Source organism: Gobius niger (genome assembly GCF_951799975.1).
Source record: "Gobius niger genome assembly, chromosome: 19".
NCBI classification, from domain to species: Eukaryota; Metazoa; Chordata; class Actinopteri; order Gobiiformes; family Gobiidae; genus Gobius; species Gobius niger.
Window position 1 is genome coordinate 28,131,588 of NC_136870.1, and position 19,825 is coordinate 28,151,412.

Consider the following 19,825-nt stretch of genomic DNA (forward strand, 5'->3'; position numbering starts at 1 on the left):
TATTGTAATGTAGACGACAGATTATAAACAATGTATTCCAACATAATGCAGGCAGAGAGTGGACGTTTAATCCATATCTAACACTGAGAGGAAGAAAAACGTTCCAACGATCCAATTAACCTCTTACCCCCCGCCCAAACCAAATGCACTCTCTCCTCTTTGCTATTGTCGTCACTTTTTATTTCCCTTATGTGTTTTTGTCACTTTTTATGGCACTTTTGTGACTTTTTTGCTGGATTTTTGTTGTTTTTCTGCTGGATTTTTGTCATTTTTTTCCTGGATTTTTGTCATTTTTTTCCTGGATTTTTGTTGTTTTTTTCCTGGATTTTTGTCACTTTTTTGCTGGATTTTTGTCGTTTTTTTGTTGGATTTTTGTCGTTTTTTTTGTTGGATTTTTGTCGTTTTTTTGCTGGATTTTTGTCGTTTTTTTTGCTGGATTTTTGTCATTTTTTTGCTGGATTTTTGTCACTTTTTTGTTGGATTTTTGTCACTTGTTGGATTTTTGTCACTTTTTTGCTGGATTTTTGTCACTTGTTGGATTTTTGTCACTTTTTTGCTGGATTTTTGTCATTTTTTTCCTGGATTTTTTGTCGTTTTTTTCCTGGATTTTTGTCTTTTTTGCTGATTTTTGTCTTTTTCTTTTGCTGGATTTTTGTCTTTTTTTGCTGGATTTTTGTCGTTTTTTTCCTTGATTTTTGTCACTTTTTTGTTGGATTTTTGTCACTTTTTTGCTGGATTTTTGTCGTTTTTTTGCTGGATTTTTGTCATTTTTTTCCTGGATTTTGTGTCGTTTTTTTGCTGGATTTTTGTCTTTTTTTAGCTGGATTTTTGTCTTTTTTTTCCCTTAATTTTTGCCTTTTTTTTTGCTGATTTTTGTCGTTTTTTTTGCTGGATTTTTGTCGTTTTTGTCAATTTACATCCTCATTTTCTTCTCGTTTTTTGTCGCTGTTTTAAGAAGCTTTTAGATTTGGAGAAAACATGTTCAGGCGGGAGTTAAGAGTTTAAACGAACCACAGATCATTGTTATTCCCATTAGCCTGATACAGATTGTTTTATAGTGAAATAACATAGAACTTTTGTCGGAAAGTAACAGAAACTGGCCGTGTTTGACCAGCGGGCGCGATGTGGCAATGGTTCCTGGGATACGGAGTTTCTACAGTCAGGAAGTGAATGACGTCACAGCCTTGTACCGTTACCTGGCCGTGTAAACAGCAGGACCGCGAGGGGCGGGACGGTGGAGCTCTGTGGAGGGTTTATCGTTTGTCTCTTGGACCGCGAGGGGCGGGACGGTGGAGCTCTGTGGAGGGTTTATCGTTTGTCTCTTGGACCGCGAGGGGCGGGACGGTGGAGCTCTGTGGAGGGTTTATCGTTTGTCTCTTGGACCGCGAGGGGCGGGACGGTGGAGCTCTGTGGAGGGTTTATCGTTTGTCTCTTGGACCGAGTGGAAACAATACGAGTCTAATCCAGTTCGACCTCGGCTCGTGTTAATCAGATTATTGAGTCTGATCCTCTTTTGTATCTGACACTTACACCACGTCAGAGGAAAAACACTAAAGTCTGTGTTTTCTTTCTTTGCAGGTTTTTCTGCTTCACATCGACGTCTGAGACTGTTTATTCTTATCAACAATATCACTGTTAAACTGGACCAAAGCACTGGAGTTCAGGTTCAAAGGCAGTGCTCTTGTTCCTGTCAGTCTGACCCAGGGAAAAAACACATAAATGCTTTAATTTAATATATATGAAATAAAGGAAAATCCATTCATAGAAAGCTGTGATTAAGGATGTTTTTTTGTTTTACTTTAACCCCTTAACCCCCACCTGAACCGAGCACATTTTCTCCAGTTTGGCTTTACCTCAATCCAAAAGCTTCTGGAAAAAAGGTGAGAAAATAGCAACAAAACTGAGACGAAAACAAGGATGAAAATGTGAAAAAAGTGAGAAAAAATGGACGAAAAAGTGAGAAAAAACTGGCGAGAAATTGAGAAAAAATGGACCAAAAAGTGACAAAAAATGGACACAAAAGTGTTAAGAATTTGACAAAAAAGTGAGAAAAAATTGGCAAAAATTTAAGAAAAAATGGATGAAAAAGAGACAAAAATTAACGAAAAATGGAGGAAAAAATGGACGAAAAAGTGATAAGAATTTGACAAAAAATGGACAAAAAAATGATTAAAAGTTGACAAAAAAATGTGAATAATTTGACAAAAAATGGACAAAAAATGGACAAAAAACTGGCAAAAAAAATGACAAAAATTAACAAAAAATGGACAAAAAAAGTGATAAGAATTTGACAAAAAGTGAGAAAAAATTGACAAAAAAAAATTTGAATAAATTGACGAAAAATTGAAAAAGTGATGAAAAAAAACCTGATGTCGTGAGGAAAAAGATCAATTTAGTTTTGTAGGTCTTAGCTTTCAAATGAGGCGTTACACTGACCTACAGGATTTGGGTAAAGCTGAACTGGAGAAAATGCTCTGGGTTCAGGGTTTACCACTAATATGTTCGTTTGCACTAAAAAAGCTGTAGCCTGTTTATATTAGCCAGAAATTATTCTTTTCACAGCAGCAAACTGACAAAAATAGTTATTATTTACTGCTTAAAATGCACCAGAACGCAGGAAAAACTTCTAAATAAAAAAATATATATTATTATTTGCTAAGTTTTATACAAAAGAGGTGACGTTGTATTTCTGACCTGGACTGAGCTCTGTGTGTGGCCCTCAGTGAAGAAGGTTTGGACCTCCCTGACTTAGATAAATAATAAACTGTGAGACTTTAAAGGCAGGAGAAGATTTAACCGTGATAAAGATCTGGGTTTGTCCCTCAGACTTAGATAAATAATAAACTGTGAGACTGTGAGGGCAGGAGAAGCTTTAACTGTGATAAAGATCTGGGTTTGTCCCTCCAGGCGCCGACCCCGGACTTCTACGAGAGGATCGTGAGTTCCTCTTTGATTCCACGGTGTCTCTGTGTGAGAAGTTTCTGATGTTCCGTCTGTGTTTCCAGATGATCTTCACCCAGCAGTCCATCATGAGGCCCCGGGTCAAGTCCTCGGTGTCTCTGGGAGCGTGAGTCCAGACACTTCAAGTTCAAACTCTGTCTTTACGAGGTTTAGATTCATCCAGGAAGTGACTCCAGCGACTAATGTTTGGTATCCACGTGTAGCAGGAAAGACGCTGTAATACAAATATGGTCATTTCCAGTGTGAGTCTGTAAAGTCTTTAGGAGCGACTGAAGGTCAGATGCACCTGTGGATGTTCCTCCTGTCTTTAGCCGCTGCGTCTCCCACAGGAAATGCCCATATTTGGATCACAGCGTCATCTCAGGCCTCGTCCACACGTAGCAGGGCATTTATAAATCCGCCTCCGCCTCGTTTTTTAAAAATCGGCATCCACACTGAACCGTATATGTGTTTTTTCATCATAACTTGTTCAAATCGCTCCACACGTTTCCGCACATACAGTATCTTTATGCAGCTGTTTTCACTGTCGTCCCAAACTCACCGTTACAGCTGCACAGACCAGGGTTCATTCTGTCCACTATAACATTTAGTCAAAGTGATATTTTTGTGACTAAAACTAAATTAAAAGTTTCTCATGAGACTAAAACTGTGACTAAAATGTCCAGATATTTGAGTCGACTAAAATCAGACTAAATAAAAATGAAAAGGAGAGACTAGAATCATCCAAACTTGTATTGAGCGTCTGAAAGAGCCTCAGATCATGTTTAAAGGATCAGCTCTGAGCTTTGTTCATGTGGAGCAGAAACATGAAGCAGAGGAACAACATTAAACATGATTAGAATCAATATTATCAATGCAAAGTCGAGTAAATTAGTCTTAAATTTAGTCGACTAAAACTAGTTTTTTTTTTTTTTACTAAATCTTGACTAAAATTAAATTACATTGTAGTGAAAAGACTAAGACTAAAATAAAATATGTTGTCAAAATGAACACTGTCACAGACCTGCCTAACAGCTGTGAGACGACATATACATTTTTTGTCATCTTCCGATAAATAGGCAAGTGCAGCGAGGAACTTTCTTGACTCACCGCTGATCGCTGACCTCAGACTGACCTCAGACTGACCTCAGACTGACCTCAGACTGACCTCAGACTGACCTCAGACTGACCTCAGACTGACCTCAGACTGACCTCTGACCTCTGACAGACTGACCTGACCTGACTCCAAACACAGCAGCAGCAGGACTGTGGCGTTGGTCTCACCGTTTCCTTCATCTCAAAGTTCTCCTGCAGAAGTGCGTCCCGGTGTTGCGTCGCAAACTGCATGCCTGCCCAGAAATGCCCCCCCCACGTCGGATGTGGGACGGTTATTTGGGCGTAAAACAACTGCCTGTAAAGTGTAAAGTGCTCCTTCACCTGCGCTTTGACAGGAAGCAGGACTGGAGCTTTGGAACGTCAGATGCTGTTTCTGATGTAAACACAGGCCTCGCGCTGCACGCTGCAGTGACGTGGTCGACTACTTCGGTTATTATGTCCACACTCAAACACATAACCAGAGGATTCACAAATCTTCACTTTGGCCGGAGTTTTTAGAAACCTTTGTATTTATAGACAGAAAACTCTGGTGTTGGGTGGATGAGGCCGGATTGTAGGAAAATATCTTGGGTTTGTGAGATGCTACGTGTGGGCGGGGCCTCAGTCACAGCCTTTCCTGCTACGTGTGGGCGGGGCCTCAGTCACAGCCTTTCCTGTGGAAACATAAACTAACACGTTTTCCAGACCAGTGTCAGATTAAAGTCTCTGTGAGTCACTGTTCTGTCAAAGATATATTCATTCAGACATTTGAAAGCTAATCCTGTCTGTCCTTAGTCTGTTTGTCTGTAAAAACCTTCTGACATTAGAACTAAGACGTTAAGGAGGAAACGATCTCCAAATGTCCACACTGGTCACGGCAGGAGGAGTCTGTTTTCTCCTTCATCCTCTGAGCAGGAAGTGACATCATCGATCTGTTCTCAGTTTGGTGAAATACTGCTCCACCTATCAGAGCCACGACCCCTTCCTGTCCCGCCCCCTGCCCTCCAACCCCTGGCACACGGACGACGCCTCCTACTGGACGCTCAACGCTCACAAGTGAGTCTCTCCTCCTTGTCTCTCCTCCTCTCTCCTCCTCCCTCTCCTCCGCCTCTCTCCTCCTCTTCTTCTTCTTCTTCTTCCTCCTCGTCTCTCCTCTCTCTCCTCCTCCTCTCTCCTCCCCCTCTCCTCCTCGTCTCCTCCTCTCTCTCACGCATGTTTCCTGTCTCAGTGTGGAGACGCCCACTAAGCAGCGTGTGGAGCGTTGGACCTTCAGCTTCGCGGAGCTGCTGTCGGACCCACGAGGACGAGACGACTTCAGGATGTTCCTCAAGAAGGAGTTCAGCGGTGAGTGAGGAAGACTCTGCAGGAGGAGGACTCTGCAGGAGGAAGACTCTGCAGGAGGAAGACTCTGCAGGAGGAAGACTCTGCAGGAGGAGGACTCTGCAGGAGGAAGACTCTCACAAACATCTCGTTGTGTTCCAGGAGAGAACCTGGCGTTCTGGGAGAGCTGTGAGGACCTGAAGTGGGGAACAGCCGCCACCATGAAGGAGAAGGCGGAGCAGATCTACAAGTAAACACACACCATCATGTAGCTCCACCCACTCAGACCTTCAGACGTTTCCTCTGGATCATCTCAGCCTCAGGATCTGTTGTCGTTCAGAACATCTAACAGTTTGTGAGGACACGTCTGCAGGGCCTGACGAAAAAAAGTATCTAAAGCAGGTTCCAGAAAATCATATATCTGTAGATCAGAGGTTCTCAGAGGTTCTCAGAGGTTCTCAGAGGTTCTCAGAGGTTCTCAGAGGTTCTCCACTGGTTTTCCTTCAGGACACGAGAACATCAACATGAGCTCGAGAAACTTCTGAAGACTCAATGAAGAACTGGAAACAAACCTGTCTTAAAGGGGATGTTCTCCTGTCCTGCCGTCCCTTTAACCCCTTAACTCCCACCTGAACCGAGCACATTTTCTCCAGTTTGGCTTTACCCCAATCCAAAAGCTTCTGGGAAAAAGCTGTGAAAAAGCAACAAAACTGAGACGAAAACAATGATGGAAATGTGACAAAAAATGACAAAAATGTGATTTAAAAAAAGGACAAAAATTTGATAAAAAATTTGACAAAAAATTTACAAAAATTTACAAAAAATTGACAAGAAAATGACCAAAATGTAGCAAAAAAAATACAAAAATTTGATGAAAAATAACAAAAAATGACAAATGTGATTTAAAAAAATGACAAAAAATTGATATAAAATTGACAAAAAAAAACAAAAAAATTACAAAAATTTGACAAAAAAATTACAAAAATGTGAATTTAAAAAAAAAAAAAAGACTAAAAATTGATTTAAAAATGTGACAAAAAATACAAAATGTGATAAAATATGGACAAAAAAATGACAAAAAAATGACAACATTTTGATTTAAAAAAATGACAAAAATTTGATTTAAAAAATGACAAAAAATCGATAAAAAATTGACAAAAAATTGACAAAAAATTGATAAAAATTGGACAAAAAATTGATTAAAAAAAATTGACAAAAATTTACAAAAATGTGACAAAATATTGACAAAAAAATGACAAAAAAATGACAAAAAATCGATAAAAATGGACAAAAAATGTGACAAAAAAAATACAAAAATGTGATAAAAAATCGTTACAAAATGAGTTGAAAACCCAACAAAAAAATGATGGAAAAACCTCTGATGACGTGAGGAAAACGCTCCTCTCGGTTCAGGTTAAGAGGTTAAGCTCCTGATGTTCTTCTGCAGGACCATGTGTTAAAGGGGATGTTCTCGTGTCCTGCCGTCCCTTTAAGCTCCTGATGTTCCTCCTGATGTTCCTCCTGATGTTCTCCTGCAGGACCTTCTTGGCTCGAGGAGCTCCTCGCTGGATCAACATCGACGGCAAAACCATGGAGATCACCATCAAGTCCCTGAAGCACCCGCACCGATACGTGCTGGACGCCGCGCAGACGCACATCTACATGCTCATGAAGAAGGTCAGTGAACGCACCACGGGGGGTCAGTGAACGCACCACAGGAGGTCAGTGAACGCACCACAGAAACATCTACAGGCTCATGAAGAAGGTCAGTGAACGCACCACAGAAACATCTACAGGCTCATGAAGAAGGTCAGTGAACGCACCACAGAAACATCTACAGGCTCATGAAGAAGGTCAGTGAACGCACCACGAGAGGTCAGTGAACGCACCACAGAAACATCTACAGGCTCATGAAGAAGGTCAGTGAACGCACCACGGGGGGTCAGTGAACGCACCACGAGAGGGCAGTGAACGCACCACAGATACATCTACATGCTCATGAAGAAGGTCAGTGAACGCACCACAGAAACATCTACAGGCTCATGAAGAAGGTCAGTGAACGCACCACGGAAACATCTACAGGCTCATGAAGAAGGTCAGTGAACGCACCACAGAAACATCTACAGGCTCATGAAGAAGGTCAGTGAACGCACCACGGAAACATCTACAGGCTCATGAAGAAGGTCAGTGAACGCACCACGGGGGGTCAGTGAACGCACCACAGAAACATCTACAGGCTCATGAAGAAGGTCAGTGAACGCACCACGGGGGGTCAGTGAACGCACCACGGAAACATCTACAGGCTCATGAAGAAGGTCAGTGAACGCACCACGGGGGGTCAGTGAACGCACCACGGAAACATCTACAGGCTCATGAAGAAGGTCAGTGAACGCACCACGGAAACATCTACATGCTCATGAAGACGGTCAGTGAACGCACCACGAGAGGTCAGTGAACGCACCACAGATACATCTACAGGCTCATGAAGACGGTCAGTGAACGCACCACAGATACATCTACAGGCTCATGAAGAAGGTCAGTGAACGCACCACAGATACATCTACAGGCTCATGAAGAAGGTCAGTGAACGCACCACGGGGGGTCAGTGAACGCACCACGGAAACATCTACAGGCTCATGAAGACGGTCAGTGAACGCACCACAGAAACATCTACATGCTCATGAAGAAGGTCAGTGAACGCACCACAGAAACATCTACAGGCTCATGAAGAAGGTCAGTGAACGCACCACAGGAGGTCAGTGAACGCACCACAGAAACATCTACAGGCTCATGAAGAAGGTCAGTGAACGCACCACAGAAACATCTACAGGCTCATGAAGAAGGTCAGTGAACGCACCACAGAAACATCTACAGGCTCATGAAGAAGGTCAGTGAACGCACCACAGGAGGTCAGTGAACGCACCACAGAAACATCTACAGGCTCATGAAGAAGGTCAGTGAACGCACCACAGAAACATCTACAGGCTCATGAAGAAGGTCAGTGAACGCACCACGAGAGGTCAGTGAACGCACCACAGATACATCTACAGGCTCATGAAGAAGGTCAGTGAACGCACCACGAGAGGTCAGTGAACGCACCACAGAAACATCTACAGGCTCATGAAGAAGGTCAGTGAACGCACCACGGGGGGTCAGTGAACGCACCACAGATACATCTACAGGCTCATGAAGAAGGTCAGTGAACGCACCACGGAAACATCTACAGGCTCATGAAGAAGGTCAGTGAACGCACCACAGATACATCTACAGGCTCATGAAGAAGGTCAGTGAACGCACCACAGAAACATCTACAGGCTCATGAAGAAGGTCAGTGAACGCACCACAGAAACATCTACAGGCTCATGAAGAAGGTCAGTGAACGCACCACAGACACATCTACAGGCTCATGAAGAAGGTCAGTGAACGCACCACAGACACATCTACAGGCTCATGAAGAAGGTCAGTGAACGCACCACAGATACATCTACAGGCTCATGAAGAAGGTCAGTGAACGCACCACGGATACATCTACAGGCTCATGAAGAAGGTCAGTGAACGCACCACGGGGGGTCAGTGAACGCACCACAGATACATCTACAGGCTCATGAAGAAGGTCAGTGAACGCACCACGAGAGGTCAGTGAACGCACCACAGAAACATCTACAGGCTCATGAAGAAGGTCAGTGAACGCACCACAGAAACATCTACAGGCTCATGAAGAAGGTCAGTGAACGCACCACAGATACATCTACAGGCTCATGAAGAAGGTCAGTGAACGCACCACAGATACATCTACAGGCTCATGAAGAAGGTCAGTGAACGCACCACGAGAGGTCAGTGAACGCACCACAGATACATCTACAGGCTCATGAAGAAGGTCAGTGAACGCACCACGAGAGGTCAGTGAACGCACCACAGAAACATCTACAGGCTCATGAAGAAGGTCAGTGAACGCACCACAGAAACATCTACAGGCTCATGAAGAAGGTCAGTGAACGCACCACAGACACATCTACAGGCTCATGAAGAAGGTCAGTGAACGCACCACAGAAACATCTACAGGCTCATGAAGAAGGTCAGTGAACGCACCACAGAAACATCTACAGGCTCATGAAGAAGGTCAGTGAACGCACCACAGAAACATCTACAGGCTCATGAAGAAGGTCAGTGAACGCACCACAGACACATCTACAGGCTCATGAAGAAGGTCAGTGAACGCACCACAGACACATCTACAGGCTCATGAAGAAGGTCAGTGAACGCACCACAGAAACATCTACAGGCTCATGAAGAAGGTCAGTGAACGCACCACAGAAACATCTACAGGCTCATGAAGGAGGTCAGTGAACGCACCACAGATACATCTACAGGCTCATGAAGAAGGTCAGTGAACGCACCACAGATACATCTACAGGCTCATGAAGAAGGTCAGTGAACGCACCACAGACACATCTACAGGCTCATGAAGAAGGTCAGTGAACGCACCACAGAAACATCTACAGGCTCATGAAGGAGGTCAGTGAACGCACCACAGATACATCTACAGGCTCATGAAGAAGGTCAGTGAACGCACCACAGACACATCTACAGGCTCATGAAGAAGGTCAGTGAACGCACCACAGAAACATCTACAGGCTCATGAAGGAGGTCAGTGAACGCACCACAGATACATCTACAGGCTCATGAAGAAGGTCAGTGAACGCACCACAGATACATCTACAGGCTCATGAAGAAGGTCAGTGAACGCACCACAGATACATCTACAGGCTCATGAAGAAGGTCAGTGAACGCACCACAGAAACATCTACAGGCTCATGAAGAAGGTCAGTGAACGCACCACAGACACATCTACAGGCTCATGAAGAAGGTCAGTGAACGCACCACAGAAACATCTACAGGCTCATGAAGAAGGTCAGTGAACGCACCACGGGGGGTCAGTGAACGCACCACGGAAACATCTACAGGCTCATGAAGAAGGTCAGTGAACGCACCACGGGGGGTCAGTGAACGCACCACAGAAACATCTACAGGCTCATGAAGAAGGTCAGTGAACGCACCACAGATACATCTACAGGCTCATGAAGAAGGTCAGTGAACGCACCACAGAAACATCTACAGGCTCATGAAGAAGGTCAGTGAACGCACCACGGGGGGTCAGTGAACGCACCACAGAAACATCTACAGGCTCATGAAGAAGGTCAGTGAACGCACCACAGATACATCTACAGGCTCATGAAGAAGGTCAGTGAACGCACCACAGGGAAATATGAAAAATTCTATGTTTTTAATTAGTGATGCACGATAATGCCAATTTTAACCGATAACCGATTTCCGATAATTCCGCATGTCCTGACACCAGTAACCGATAATGACACCAATAATTATGTATATATATTTGCACTTTATTTTGTGACAAGAACTCAATGTAACAGTTCACAGTTCTGCCCAAAATGTATTAACTCTACCAAGCAATATACAAGTGTATAAATATAAATCAAATAATGAGTTTTACTTTGGGTTTGAGTCTCCACTTTTTTCTAAAGCTCTGGTTTTTACAGTTCCATCATGAGCAGGTCTGACTCTGCTCATCTGTGCCACATCTTATTAAAAAAAAAGAAGAAAAAAAAGAATAATATTACTACTACTGCTTCATTCCTAGTATTTTCTTCTTGTTGACATCATACTAATGAATTATTATGTACAATGCTGGAATATAATCCTGCACTGGCTCATTTATGCATTTGTGCCTCGTGTGGCAGCGCGGCTCATTTCATCAATGTAAAACTTCACTCGTTCATAGCGCTTTAATCGCGGGGCTGTTGTGTTTATTTGATCAGAAATACTGAGATAATGCATGTGTTTTTAGGCCCCGCTCTGTTCCAGTAACTCACGTGAGCGGGTCAGAGGTTCACATTTCCTCGTCTTTTTCTCATGTTGTTGCGGTGCTAATGTTGAAGTGACTTCGATGTAAAAAGTGTAAAAACTCTTCCTTCACGGAGAGCGCCTGCACAGCTGTTTCTCTGGAATACTCGTCGTGTTTTTCAGCTAAAACCGTGCAGAAGTCGGCCGTGGGGAGCGTGTATCTGTTCCCTGTTTTTAATGTCCACAGAGGTGTGCCACAGGGCTCCATATTAGGACCCCTCCTGTTCTTCATGTATATTAACGATGCTAAAACGCGGCGACTCCTTTAACACACAACAAACCTTTGAAAACGTCTCTCCCGGCAGGACTCGTACGGCCGATACCTGAAGTCTCCCGTTTTCAAAGAGACGCAGAAAAAGGCCGTCACCCCCGAGGAGCACAAGTTCACGTAAGTTCCTCCACGAAAACGGATTTCCCCCGTCATGTCCTAGACTTCCTGGACAGATGTGCAGAGCTGTGGGAAGATGTTTTAGTTAGGGGGCGCTGAGGGACAAAATTTACTTTTCCTGTGCATATTTCCTGTTTATTAACCTCTTAACTCCCGCCTGAACCGAGAGCATTTTCTCCAGTTCAGCTTTACCCAAATCCTGTCGGCCAGTGTAACGCCTCATTTGAAAGACCTACAAAACTAAATGGATCTTTTTCCTCAAGGCGGATTTTTTTTCATCACTTTTTTTGTTGGGCAGTCGTCTCATTTTTGGCAAATTTTCGTCCATTTTTTCTCAATTTTTCGTTAAATTTTTCGTCAAATTTTTCTCACTTTTTCGTCGTTTTCTTCCTCCATTTTTTCTCAATTTTTTCTAATTTTTTGTAAATTTTTTGTCACTTTTTCGTCAAATTCTTCGTATTTTTTGTCAAATTCTTATCACTTTTTTGTCCATTTTTACTCAATTTTTTGTCCAATTTTTCTCACATTTTTCTCACATTTTTGTCAATTTTTTGTCCATTTTTGTCCATTTTTGTAATTTAAAAAAAAAAAATTGTCACTTATTCGTCAAATTATTCTCATTTTTTTGCTAAATTCTTGTCACTTTTTCGTCCATTTTTTCTCGATTTTTCGTCAAATTTTTCTCACTTTTTTGTCAAATTTTTGTCAATTTTTCTAATTTTTGTCACTTATTCGTCAAATTATTAGCATTTTTTTGTCAAATTCTTGTCACTTTTTCGTCCTTTTCTTCCTCCATTTTTTTGTCATTTTTTTCTCACTTTTTTGTAAATTTTTTGTCACTTTTTCGTCAAATTCTTCGTATTTTTTGTCAAATTCTTATCACTTTTTTGTCCATTTTTTCTCAATTTTTCGTCAAATTTTTCTCACTTTTTTGTCAATTTTTTGTCAATTTTTGTCTTTATTTTTTTTTTTTTTTGTCACTTATTCGTCAAATTATTCTCATTTTTTTTGCTAAATTCTTGTCACTTTTTCGTCCATTTTTTCTCAATTTTTTGTAAATTTTTTCTCACTTTTTTGTCAAATTTTTGTCCATTTTTGTCATTTAAAAAAAAAAAATTGTCACTTATTCGTCAAATTAATTTTTCGTCCTTTTCTTCCTCCATTTTTTATAATTTTTTTCTCACTTTTTTGTCAAATTTTTTGTCACTTTTTGGTCAAATTCTTCGCATTTTTTGTCAAATTCTTATCACTTTTTCGTCCCTTTTTTCCTCCATTTTTTGTCAAATTTGTGTCAATTTTTCTCATTTTTTGTCAATTTTTTGTCACTTTTTGCAATTTTTTCGTCACTTTTTCGTCCCTTTTTTCCTCCATTTTTTGTCAAACTTTTCTCACTTTTTTGTCAATTTTTGTCATTTTTTTTTTTTCATTTTTGTCACTTATTCGTCAAATTATTCGCATTTTTTTGCTAAATTCTTGTCACTTTTTCGTCCATTTTTTCTCAATTTTTCGTCCATTTTTTCTCAATTTTTTGTCAAATTTGTGTCAATTTTTCTCATTTTTTGTACATTTTTTGTCACTTTTTCGTCAATGTTTTCTCACTTTTTTCACATTTTCATCCGTGTTTTCGTCTCAGTTTTGTCGCTATTTTCACACCTTTTTTCCAGAAGCTTTTGGATTTGGGGTAAAGCTGGAGAAAATGCTCTCGGTTCAGGCGGGAGTTAAGGGGTTACTATTACCTGCAGTTCACAAACTCTCCACCAGGGGGTTGCTGCGGCGCCCTCAGCACCCTGGGTTCCCACTTCCTGGACAGATGTGTTCACAAACGTCTCCCCCCCCGCTGTGTCTCAGGGACTCGCAGCTGGAGCAGAACGCCCGCACTCGCCGCCCGTCGCTCAGCCCCATCGTGCTGCGGCAGCTGGAGGCGGAGCGTAGAGCCAAGATGGCCGCCGCCGCCCCGGTCGACATCACGCAGGTCATGAGCAAACTCAGCCGCAAACCGCAGTGACGGACCACGAGTCAGACGCTGAACGTAGTTTGTAGAACATGTTTGTGATCCATGAACATCTGTAATCTGTCGCCGGCTTCTGTTCTTAGCGTTTAATGTGTGTTGATTTCAGTGTGAGTAATAAACGCCGCCGCTCCGCCTCGTGTGTCTCCGTCTCCGTCATTCGCGCTTTGAGAAACTTGTCAACGCAGGTTTGAAAAGCGCAGCGTCATTCGTGTCTCTGTGTCTCCATCGTCTTCATCTTCATCCCGGTGAGTATCTGCACAAACATGTGGGCGCCCCCTGGTGGACGAGGAGCGACACTGCAGCGACAAGGCTTTGGATTAACCTCTTAGCTCCGGCCTGAACGGATCCCATTTTCTCCAGTTTGGCTTTACCCTAATCAAAAAGCTTCTGGAAAAAAGCACCAAAATAGCCACAAAAAATGAGAAGAAAACAAGGATGTAAACGCGACAAAAATGTGACTAAAACTCAATAAAAAAAGACAAAAATTCAACAAAAAAATGACAAAAATTCAGCAAAAAAATGACAAAAATTCAACAAAAAATCAACAAAAAATCAACAAAAAATCAACAAAAAAAAGACAAAAATTTGACAAAAAAATGACAAAAAATGACAAAAAATCAACAAAAATTTGACAAATTTGTGACACATTTTCTCCAGTTTGGCTTTGCCCCAATCCAAAAGCTTCTGGAAAAAAGGTGTGAAAATAGCGACAAAACTGAGACGAAAACAATGATGAAAATGTGACAAAAGTGACGAAAAATTAACAAAAAACGACAGAAATGTGACAAAAAAGTGAGAAAAATTTGACAAAAAAGTGACAAAAAAATGGACAAAAAAAATCGAAAAAGTGATGGAAAAAAATGTGATAATGTGAGGAAAAAGATCAATTTAGTTTTGTAGATCTTAGCTTTCAAATGAGGCGTTACACTGGCCTACAGGATTTGGGTAAAGCTGAACTGGAGAAAATGCTCTCGGTTCAGGCGGGAGTTAAGAGGTTTTAAATCACAGGAACAGCTGTTTTATCCAGATGTGAAGCCGTTTATTCACAGATCTTTTACAGAAGTTTGTGAACATTGTTTTGACCCACTTAAAGAACATTATTATATATTTAACCCCCTTCCCCCCACCGTCACTCTGGCCTTTGGGCCGTGAGCTCCAGGGGCGTAAGCACCAAATTCTGGGCCCTGGGTTCAAACTATCTTAGCGGATCTTCAAATTTTTATCAAATTTTTGTCACATTTTGTGTCAATTTTGTGTCATTCTTTTTGGTCAAATTTCTGTCATTTTTCATTTTTTTTGTCACATTTTTGTCATTTTTCAATTTTTTGTAGTATTTTTGTCATTTTTTTGTCAAATTTGTATCCAATTTTTGTCAATTTTTTGTAATTTTTTTTGTAATTTTTTGTAATTTTTTGTCAATTTTTTTGTCATTTTTTCTTCCATTTTCTTAAAATCATTTTTTGTCAAATTTTTATCAATTTTTTGTCACATTTTTGTAATTTTTTCGTCACTCTTTTATCACATTATTGTCATTTTTTTTAATCATTTTTTTGTAATTTTTTGTATTTTTTTTGTCATTTTTTTGTCACTTTTTTGTCACATTATTGTAATTTTTTTAATCATTTTTTTGTAATTTTTTGTATTTTTTTGTCATTTTTTCGTCACATTTTTGTCACATTTCCATCATTGTTTTCGTCTCAGTTCTGTCGCTATTTTCACAGCTTTTTTCCAGAAGCTTTTGGATTGGGGTAAAGCCAAACTGGAGAAAATGCTCTCGGTTCAGGCGGGAGTTAAGAGGTTCTTAAAGAGACAGAGGCCTATTTCAAGACATTCACTACAGCCATTTTGAGAGACATTTTATACAAGGCAGTTATTCTAATTTACTGCATTTACAGACCAACAGAAGGTTTGTCATCATTGTAGTGTGATATAGACGTGTGATATAAATATCGGCTTAAATATCGGCTTCACATCGGTATCGGACCCAAACCTCCGCGTGGGCGGGGCTGAACTTCGTGTTTCTGACCCGCAGTTGTGCCGCTTCACGACGCCCGTGCCTCATCTCGCCGTTTACTCCGGGTTCCTGGACTCCGCCTCCTCGCCGTCGCTGCCCGTGCCCGCCCTGAGCGCCGGCTGCCCCTCCCCCATCAGCCTGGCCCTGGACGGCTCGCCCCCGGCCCCGGCCCCGCCCCCTCCGGCCCCGCCCCGCTCCCGAGTGGGCGTGTCCCTGCGCCGGCTGCTGCGGCGCGGCTGCGGCCCCATCGGCGTCTTCGCGTCGCTGTCGCCCAAATGCAACAACGCCCTCGCCACAGCAGGGGGCGCCGGCGGCCGAGTGCAGCCAATCAGCGGAGAGCGGCAGGGACAGGCCCCGCCCAAGCGCTTCGGGAAGTGAGTGGAGTTTTATCAAAGGTCAATGTGGAGATTTATCCAGGAAGTAACAACAACATGTGGAAAAGTCATTTTGGAGGAGTTGGAAAAGGTTTTTTTTTTTAAATAACTTTTTTTTGGGAAGTTGTGATATTTTAATTGTTTTTATTTTACATTTGGAATTATTATTATTAGTTTTTTTTTTCACATTTTTGAAAAATTTTGAATTTTTAAAACTTTTTTTTTGAAGTTGTGTTCTTTTTTTTACGTTTGGAATTCTTATTATTTTTATTGTTATTATTGACATTTTTGGAAAATTTTGGAGTCTTTTTTTTGGAAGTTGTGATATTTTTGTATTTTTTATTTTACATTTGGAATTATTATTATTGATTTATTTTTTTTACATTTTTTGGAAATTGTGGAGTAGTTTGAAAAGTTTAGAATTTTTTTTGCTTTTCAATTTAATTTAATTTTTGTAACATTTGGAATTATTAATATTATTATTATTATTATTATTATTTAAATTATATTTGGAACATGTCGAAGTAGTTGGAAACGTTTAGAATTTTTTTGTACTTTTTTTTAAGTTGTGACTTTTTTTCATTTATAATTTTTTGTTACTTTTTTGGAAAATTTTGGAGTCGTTGGAAAAGTTTTTTTTAAAAAGTTCCTTATTTTTGGAAGTTGTCATATTTTTATTTTTTTTATTTTACATTTGGAATTATTGATTGACTGTGGAATTCTTCCGCAGTCAATTATTGGTTTTCATGTTCTTTATTATTATTCCTCTTCCATCTTTTTCCCGATTTTCTAGAGCTTTCAGCACCTTCATGCTTTGTGCAATTTATGCAAGTTATGCATCAGAACGTTCCGCATGTTGAGGAGAAGGTGCTGTTACTTTTGGGACTTCTGCAACTTACGGTTTTTCCGCAATCGGCCGAAATGTCGGAGATTTTTCCCATTGACTTACAATGGGGCTGCTGCAAATCCATGCTTTTCTGCACTTTTTCTGCATTTTCTGCAATTTCTGCACATTGTGCAGGTTCAGCTTCTGCAACTTGTGGGTTTTGAGAAAAAATTGGCTTCTGCAGTTTTACAGTTTTTTTATACGGGAGTTTGAAATGTTTGCATTAGTGTGTATGTGCGAATCCAGCCAATGGGGAAACTCCGCCTTTCAGCCATTTGTGCTTCTGCCAATCAAGCACTGAGGCCATTTCAACAGTTTGACCAGTTTATGGAATTTAAAAGTTTATGCAATATTAATAATTTATGCAAAGTAACCACTTTATGGGATTTAACCAGTTTATGCAACTTAAGAGTTTATGCCATTTAGGACTTTTGAATTTTAAAGAGTTTATGCAATTTACATAATTATGCAAATTAACCCATTCATGCATTTTACCACTTTTTGCAGTTTATGCAAATTAGATTATGCAAATTAAGCAATTTATGCAATTTGAACAGTTTATGCAATTTCTGCATTCGCTTCCCGCAATTCCGCAGGCAATCGCAATGGCGCAGTTATTATTATTATTTTTTTTTTTTACATTTTTTGATAAAAATGGAGTAGTTGGAAAAGTTTAGAATTTTTTTGTACTTTTTTTTAGTTGTGACTTTTTTTCATTTATAATTTATTTATACTTTTTTGGAAAATTTTGGAGTAGTTTTTTTTTTAAGTTGTGATTTTTATTTTTATTTATTTTTTCTTACATTTGGAATTATTATTATTATTATTATTATTATTATTATTTACATTATATTTGGAACATTTTGGAGTAGTTTGAAAAGTTTAGAATTTTTTTTAGTTTTTTTCCATCCATCCATTTTCTTCCGCTTTATCCGGTTGTTATTTTTTTTTTTTTACATTTGGAATTATTATTATTATTATTATTAGTAGTAGTAGTAGTAGTAGTAGTAGTAGTAGTAGTAGTAGTATTTACATTGTTATTATTTACATTATATTTGGAACATTTTGAAGTAGTTAGAAAAGTTTAGAATTTTTTTTGTACTTTTTTTTTAAGTTGTGACTTTTTTTCATTTAATTTATTTATTTATTTAGGAAAATTTTGAAGTAGTTTTTTTTTAAGTTGTGATTTTTATTATTATTAGTTTTTTAAATGTTACAATAAAAATGAAAACGTTTTTGACATTTTGCTAAAGTTTATAAACTTCCCTCTGTGTCTCCCTGGTCTTTCCCTCTGACTCATTCATAAATACTAACCCGTTTGTTATTTCCAGCTTTTTCCAGATGAAAGTGGACATTCCGCCCGAGTGCCGGATCTACCCCATCGAGTCCGAGGACGAGGAGGAGGAGAGGGCGCCCCCTGGAGGCGCCGGGGCCAAAGAGATCATCTGCCCCTGGGAGAGCCTCAGCAGCCAGACCGGGACCTCGTAACCACGGAGACGGACTACGGGGACAGAGGAGGGTCAAAAACATCACCTGTACACGCCCACGGGAAACTACGGGGACAGAGGAGGGTCAAAAACATCACCTGTACACGCCCACGGGAAACTACGGCGACAGGGGAGGGTCAAAAACATCACCTGTACACGCCCACGGGAAACTACGGAGACAGGGGAGGGTCAAAAACATCACCTGTACACGCCCACGGGAAACTACGGAGACAGGGGAGGGTCAAAAACATCACCTGTACACGCCCACGGGAAACTACGGAGACAGAGGAGGGTCAAAAACATCACCTGTACACGCCCACGGGAAACTACGGAGACAGGGGAGGGTCAAAAACATCACCTGTACACGCCCACGGGAAACTACGGAGACAGGGGAGGGTCAAAAACATCACCTGTACACGCCCACGGGAAACTACGGAGACAGAGGAGGGTCAAAAACATCACCTGTACACGCCCACGGGAAACTACGGCGACAGGGGAGGGTCAAAAACATCACCTGTACACGCCCACGGGAAACTACGGAGACAGAGGAGGGTCAAAAACATCACCTGTACACGCCCACGGGAAACTACGGAGACAGAGGAGGGTCAAAAACATCACCTGTACACGCCCACGGGAAACTACGGAGACAGAGGAGGGTCAAAAACATCACCTGTACACGCCCACGGGAAACTACGGAGACAGAGGAGGGTCAAAAACATCACCTGGGGGAAACTGTAGCTACAGCGTTGATTTTTTGTCATTTTTGTGTTGAATTTTTGTCACTTTTTGGTTGAATTTTTGTCACTTTTTTGTTGAATTGTTGTCATTTTTTTGTCATTTTTTTTGTTGATTTTTTTGTCACATTTTTGTTGAATTTTTGTCTTTTTTTGTTGTTGAATTTTTGTCACTTTTTTGTCACTTTTTTGTCACTTTTTTGTTGAGTTTTCGTCACTTTTTTGTCATTTTTTTGTTGAATTTTTGTCACTTTTTTTGTTGAGTTTTTGTCACTTTTTTGTCACTTTTTTGTTGAGTTTTTGTCACTTTTTTGTCACTTTTTTGTTGAATTTTTGTCACTTTTTTGTTGAATTTTTGTCACTTTTTGTTGAATTTTTGTCATTTTTTTATAGAATTTTTGTCATTTTTTTATAGAATTTTTGTCACTTTTTGGTTGAATTTTTGTCATTTTTTGGTTGAATTTTTGTCATTTTTTGGTTGAATTTTTGTCATTTTTTGGTAGAATTTTTGTCATTTTTTGGTTGAATTTTTGTCATTTTTTTGTTGAATTTTTGTCATTTTTTGGTTGAATTTTTGTCACTTTTTTGTCACTTTTTTGTCACTTTTTTGTTGAGTTTTCGTCACTTTTTTGTCATTTTTTTGTTGAATTTTTG

At 40.4% G+C, this 19,825-nt stretch overlaps 1 protein-coding gene and 1 long non-coding RNA gene across 2 annotated transcripts in view; one reads left to right on the forward strand and one right to left on the reverse strand.

The window, feature by feature from the left end:
- The window catches only part of rgs9b (regulator of G protein signaling 9b), a 37,542-nt gene extending 18,989 nt beyond the window's left edge, over positions 1-18,553 (forward strand). Inside the window, exons 10-19 of the mRNA XM_079577723.1 lie at positions 2,908-2,937; positions 3,006-3,067; positions 4,978-5,091; positions 5,264-5,379; positions 5,518-5,605; positions 6,894-7,032; positions 11,583-11,665; positions 13,514-13,637; positions 15,709-16,064; positions 18,282-18,553. Of these exons, the coding sequence (XP_079433849.1) occupies positions 2,908-2,937; positions 3,006-3,067; positions 4,978-5,091; positions 5,264-5,379; positions 5,518-5,605; positions 6,894-7,032; positions 11,583-11,665; positions 13,514-13,637; positions 15,709-16,064; positions 18,282-18,438 (1,269 nt within the window). The 3' untranslated portion in view covers positions 18,439-18,553. The remainder of the gene's footprint in view (positions 1-2,907; positions 2,938-3,005; positions 3,068-4,977; positions 5,092-5,263; positions 5,380-5,517; positions 5,606-6,893; positions 7,033-11,582; positions 11,666-13,513; positions 13,638-15,708; positions 16,065-18,281) is intronic.
- Positions 18,330-19,151, reverse strand: LOC306978970. Its single transcript, XR_013793932.1, has 3 exons — positions 19,018-19,151; positions 18,700-18,763; positions 18,330-18,451 (listed from the first exon to the last, which is right to left on the reverse strand). It is a non-coding gene; the product is annotated as an uncharacterized lncRNA (long non-coding RNA).
- Positions 19,152-19,825: the final 674 nt, after the last annotated feature.